At 42.2% G+C, this 6,319-nt stretch overlaps 1 protein-coding gene across 17 annotated transcripts in view; it reads right to left on the reverse strand.

Moving 5' to 3' along the window:
• Window positions 1–6,319, reverse strand: part of POC1B (POC1 centriolar protein B) — a 111,301-nt gene that overhangs the window by 104,299 nt on the left and 683 nt on the right. For 12 of the 17 annotated variants that reach the window (XM_063646554.1, XM_063646555.1, XM_054444744.2 and 9 more), the window contains exon 2: window positions 5,858–5,942. In XM_063646554.1, coding sequence (XP_063502624.1) covers window positions 5,858–5,942 — 85 coding nt within the window. Of the gene's footprint in view, window positions 1–141; window positions 5,210–5,857; window positions 6,251–6,319 lie in introns of those variants that run through there. The other 5 variants (XM_063646559.1, XM_054444750.2, XM_063646552.1 and 2 more) reach the window with 4 other exon arrangements.

Consider the following 6,319-nt stretch of genomic DNA (forward strand, 5'->3'; position numbering starts at 1 on the left):
GAATTTTGACTTTTTAAACATCCACTGTCTGAATTTTCAAATAAGTAAAAGAACTGCAAGCTGAACTTACTTCCATTGCCATTGTATACATAAATGTATACATAGGAGTATGTTCCCATAGGCTAAAATAATCACAATCTATTTGCAAAAATAATCAGGCACACTTTTTATTTTACATCTTAATCAACATTACAAATACAAAAGGAAAAAAGTCAGAAACAACTCATCACAGAGGAAAAAAATCATCATTCAGAAGAGATTAATCTGAACTTCAACATTCTTTGTGCTCATTTTAAAATTATTAAAACAGGAATCCCGGGACAAGCAAATAAAAACCAAGTATTTTATTAATTAAAATTGAGACCCTAAACCAACTAAGACTATACAACTTAAAAATAAGCTGTCTTCATCCTAGAAAAGTTTGATTTGCCATCATATAATGAATATCAGGAACTTACTAATGGGTAAGTAAACAAATTTTCTTTTACAAACAAGTTATTTTGAGTTATAGAGATCCTCCCAGTGACTAGATTTTTTTTTAATGACTAAAAATGCCTATTTAGATTGTCAACCTATCCATAAAGTCGGACACTAAATGACATAGTGAACATTTAAAGTTGAAACTCCTTGTCTACCAAATATTTTCCTAAAACTGTTTTTAAGCATATATATTAACTTAAAAGGTCAACTCTTAATTGTCTACAGCCAAAGAGAGCTTTGGTACCAATAAATTCGAATTAGGGAATCGGTTTTTTTAGATGTAGAATTACAGAATATTTTTGGAATTAAATTGGAACGTGCCTAATATGAAAATGTGAAAGTCCCGCTTTTCTGTTATGCACTCTATTATGAGGAATGAACGGCCTAACTATACTGGATTATTGATATAAATAAAGCACCACTGTAAAATCTCTTCCTAAAAGATTGCTGGGTCACACCTAGCAATTTAGGGCAAAAAGTCAATAAAGAATTAAGGTATTTATTTTTAAAAGCCTCATTTCCCTTTTGACAGGAGCATCAAGATACTAAAATAAAAATAATGTAATAAGTACTTTCAAAATAAAACAATTTTCGTTCTCCCATATAATAGGGGGCTAACAAGAAAACCAAAAATAAATAAAAAGAGAAAATTTAAAAATAAGTAAAAAATAAAAAAAAATATTTTTAAAAAGCAGCCTGGGCAAGAGAAGTGGGTGGGTTTAGGAGAATCCCTTTTGAAAAATTCAGAGCATTATTATTAATCCTTCTTAAATTAAATGCAGGGCCAAGCATGCTGCACGTGGAATCTGGACAATTCTTTGATAAACTTTAAGGCTGCTAAATAACTTACAGAAACTATGAATGCATTTTCATTTTACGAGGCAAAAGAGAAAATATTCAAGATTGCATAGCAATTTTATTTTTTGAAATGGTTATCCTAAAGAATTTCCTTAAACTCAGATTTTGCAAAATTCCTACTCTCCAAGTCATCAAGTGAACACTAAAAGCAACTTTACTCGTGAATACAGTGGACTCTTTACGAGGCATGCATTTTTCATAAATCTAGGCCAAAGTGAACTAATTGAGATTTAATTCTAAATTCATCCTGTGATTTCTACATATAATATTGGTATAAAACCAGTAAAAATACTTTTTAAAAAAAAGCGTTTACTTCCCGAATAATTTAGTTTTGGAAATATTTATATTCTTAGTCAAAATATTACTTTTAGAGTCTAAAGGTTTTAAAAACAAAATTGGTTCAACAATTATCAAAATGAAATGACTATGAACACTGACCAGAACTTCTTAACCCACAGAAGTAAACCACTTCAGGTGAGTTCAGCCCATTTTTTTTTTTTTTTTTTTTTTTTTTTTTTTTTGAGACGGAGGCTTATTCTGTCGCCCAGGCTGGAGTGCAGTGGCACGATCTCGGCTCACTGTAAGCTCCGCCTCACAGGTTCACGCCGTTCTCCTGCCTCAGCCTCCTGAGTAGCTGGGACTACAGGCGCCCACCACCACACCTGGCTAATTTTTTGTATTTTTAGTAGAGACAGAGTTTCACTGTGTTAGCCAGGATGGTCTGGATCTCCTGACCTCGTGATCCACCCGACTCGGCCTCCCAAAGTGCTGGGATTACAGGCGTGAGCCACCGCACCTGGCCTCAGCTCACTTAATTTTTAAAACCCATTTCTCTTCTCCAGCTTCACAACTGGACTGAACATTGCTCAACTGCTCAACAACATTACCCATGTCAAAAGTGAAAAGATAAAAAGTATTGTAAAGATTGCACAGTGAGTCAATCTGGGAAGAATATACTGTATAATCAGCATTTCAGAGCTGGAAGGGATCTTTAAGATCCAATTCAGCACCCACATTTTACCGATGAGAAAACTAAGCCCAAACACATCAAATAACTTGACCAAAGTTACATTCCTCAGCTGAGCCATTCATTCATTCATTCAGTCATTCATTCACCCACTTACTGAAAGCTGCCTAAGTGCCAGGCTCGGTGCTAGGAGTTGGAAAGCAGCATTCACAACTGCCAAGGCAGTCTTTTTTCCTTGCATTTTTAAGACAAATTCTTAAATTTCCTGATCAGCAGAACTCACAGGAGAGTTCCACAGCCTTGGTAGAACCTAGCCCACTTTCAGTTTCACACATTTTAATAAACATTGTTGGGTTTAACTTCAGAGAGGCCTCAATTGTGTTTACTTTAAATGATTAAGCATTAACAAAGGGAGGCATAGTATTTTGAATGAGTCCCTTTCTAGTACATTCATAACTTAAGGAAGTGCAATCAGAAAATGCCCTACACACACAAACACGTTCACAGAGAAGACAGCTTACAAAATCAGAGGAATTTGAGGTATTAATATATACATCAGTGAAGTCCAATAGCTCAAGTTTACAAAGTATGGAATGTAAATATCTCCCCATTTCATTTAGATATGGGTATGTCTACATGTTAAAAAGGCCTCCAAACTCACACTCAAACAAATGCCCTCTTCCAATTACACATATCTCTAAAACCAGGCCTTTTGCCTTAAGCTCAATTTTCTTTTTGATTAGAAAAAAAATTAGATTAAAAAATAAAATCTAAAATTTAATGTGCTGGCTAAAAAAGAAATTCAAATTCAATGTAATCAAAATAGCAATGGCTCAAACTGCACATTCATGAGTTTTGTTAAAAAATGGGATGTGCGGTGAACTTACCCATCAACATAAATCATACCTGATTTTACTTGGACCTTTACATTCTTTAATATTAAGTCTGGCACTTAAATGTTTTGTGTGTTTCAATTCACAGTCAACTTCTTTTAAGAAGAGACCATATTGACAAAACTCTTATATAAAACAACCAATAAGTAAGGCACTGTGAAATATTAAACAGCAGCACTCTGGGTACCCAGTTTCAGTGTGATATACCAAAATGAACCCCAGCTTTCCAGTGCTCCACAGATGACTAGTAGGTGGCTTTTGATAAAATAAAATACAATCTTCACTAAGGCTCTTAAGGCTCTTTGACTTTCTTGACACTACTGTCAGCTCATGACGAAAGTGCTGTTGTGCTCTATTTCTCAAAACTCCAAATTTGATTTTTATCTAGAGCATCACAAGTTCTCATTTGTACATCAGGTCGGCCCTCCGGTGTCCGATAAGCACTAAGACACAGTCCTGAGTGTGGGTGAAAAATAGTTCCATCTTCTTTAAAATGCCAAATAATGTTTGCTGGTACAGGGAACCCATCTTTGGGACAATTTTGCATTCCTACATAATTTTTTTGCTCAGGTACCTCTGCACATAACTCTGTCACAGAATTAAACCTTATTTCTTTGTTTGAAGTATATTCAAAGAATTGATTGCCTCCTTGACCATGGCATCCAAACAGTGAAAGGTTAGCACCTGTGGGGTTGTTGTCAGGAGAATTATAATCTAAACATTCAGACGAGATCCCTCTACTGCGAATAGCCCCATGCCAGCCTGGTCTATCCTCTGGAACATGTAAATTAGGAAAAACGTTTTTCAAATACCAGTCAAAGCTCTTGCATCTCAGCCGCTCTCGTAGTAATTTTCTTTCAGAAATATCACCATAAGCTTCTTTTCTTGCTGGAGGGTTTCTATTGTAGAAGTGCTCTTTGTACTCATCCATCCAAACTTCTGCTGCCCGAGCAGTATTCTGTAGGAAATTGGGGCGAGCATATGGTGCCCGCTTGGGGAACACATGGCCCACGTGGGAACACGGGTGGATCTCCAATTTGCCACCACACTGCCACACCCTAAAAGACAGCTCAAGGTTTTCACCTCCCCACACTTCCATTCCTGTGTCATACGTTCCAAGGTACTGAAAATATTTCTTGCTGACAGCAAACAGTCCTCCAGCCATGGTAGGTGATCTGATGGGGTCAATTCTTGATATCTGCCTGTCCCTTTTCTGTTTGGGGACAGAATGCCACTGAAATGTTAAACGCCAGTCAAACCCACCAATCATGGGCTCCCCTGTCTGCATATAGAATTCAAAAGTATTCCAATCAATTGTGTCTATAACAGGACACACAATTGCTGTTTCATCTCTCCCAATCCTTTCCAAAAGCGGTTCCAGCCAACCGGAATTACACTCACAGTGACAATCCAGGAAAGTGAGGACGTCCCCAGTGGCGAAAGTGGCCCCAATCAGACGGGCCCTAACCAGCCCCTCTCGCTTATTGGTCCTAATCAAGCGTACTCTATCAAGATTGCTGATGTAAGTTTCAAGTTGTGTCTTCAAATAAACTCTGTCACTCAAGTCATCCACCAAGATGATCTCTTTCAAAAGAACTGCAGGAGAAGTTTCTAAAACACTGTGAATGGTACGGAGCAAAGTCGACCAGGCTTCGTTATAGAAAGCAATGATAACCGAGGTGGTAGGAAGTGTCCTATAGTTGAACTTCTGGGACTTACACTCATACATTCTTTTATCCTCTATGTGTCGATGCAGGGAAATCCTGTCACTGAGGTAAATATTGATGGCGTATCTCTCAATGAGTTCTTCTTGCTGCTTCAGTTCATCCTCGTTGAGCTGGAGTTTGCTGGCTTTCCCCCACTCCCCAAGTGCATGGGAATCTGCAGGGGGCTTCTTATAAAGCGGTTGAGACAAATCCTCCGTATTTTTCTGGAGGTCTGAGAGCCTTCTTGACCCCAGCTCCCTGGCACGGCCGGCTCCTGCGGAGGCATGAAAAGTGGAGACCAAGAGCTCCACGAAGATATAGGCCACTGTTAAAAACGCCAGCAGCAGGCAGCTCTTGCCTGCCCAAGTCCACCTCACCGCCATCCGGATTCTCAGGGCTGGGGCGCAGACGCGGCCACCAAGCCACCAGGCAGGGGAAGGGCGGCGGAACCCGCAGCTCGAGCTCAGGTACTTCCCAGCAGGTTCTTCCTTTCATGCAGGCGCTGGGCTCCTTTCCAGCCACCCAGGCTTTCCAGGGGTCACCTGAGCCCTCTCGGTCCTCGGCCTCCGGCACAACCCAACTCCTCTCTCCCCACTTCCTCCTGCTCGGCTCACAACTTTTCACAAACTCTCCAGCCAACACCCCACCCTCCCCGGGCCGAGGACAAACCCCTCCCCTTCCCACTCACTCCTCCTGGTGGTTAGTTTGCGAAAGTCGTCCGCCAGGCCCAGACCGCTGGATAGGAGGCTCTTGGCCGGGCCGGGGGCCGGGGGCCAGGATGGCAGAGGGGGCCCCGGCTGCGCCCCGCCGCGCTGGGCCCTCGTTTCTGGGTGCTCTCAACCCTCATACAGGCCCTTAGCCGTTCTCCTAGGGACCCTGCCCGGACAGGAGGAAAGGTTTCCGGCCCGTGGAGTTTTGTCTCATTACAAAAGCAAAACAAGAATAAGACTTACCAAGTTGCTTGCCGTTGGGGCTGAGGTCCAAGGAGGTGATCGCAGCTTTGTGGCCTTTGAAATAACGCTCCAGAACGGGGTCCTCCTGGAAAGGAAAGCTGTCAAGTTTTGAAAGCCGCCGCAGACCTCGAATTCCGGGGGCCGTGATCCACGCTGCCACTCCCCCGGAGTCCGGCTTAGGAATGGCCACCCAGGCGGCGGCTTGGCTGGACGGCGGGGCCAGGCAGCAGCCCACCCACGGGCGCGGCGCCCAGTCCTGCTACAGGGAGACGCCGGCGCCAGCTCTCCCCGCAGAGCCCGCAAAACGCTCTGTTCGCGCTTCCCAGAGTCCAGCGCATCGCAGGAACCGCGGCCCCTTTGAAATGCACGTTCCTGGGCCCCGCCCGCTGGCATAAGGCAGGCAGGTGCGAGGATGCGCCTCGGCTTTGGTACTTTTTTTTTTTTTTTTAATACCTCCCAGGT

The sequence above is a fragment of the Pongo pygmaeus genome, chromosome 10 (assembly GCF_028885625.2).
Source record: "Pongo pygmaeus isolate AG05252 chromosome 10, NHGRI_mPonPyg2-v2.0_pri, whole genome shotgun sequence".
Taxonomy (NCBI): Eukaryota; Metazoa; Chordata; class Mammalia; order Primates; family Hominidae; genus Pongo; species Pongo pygmaeus.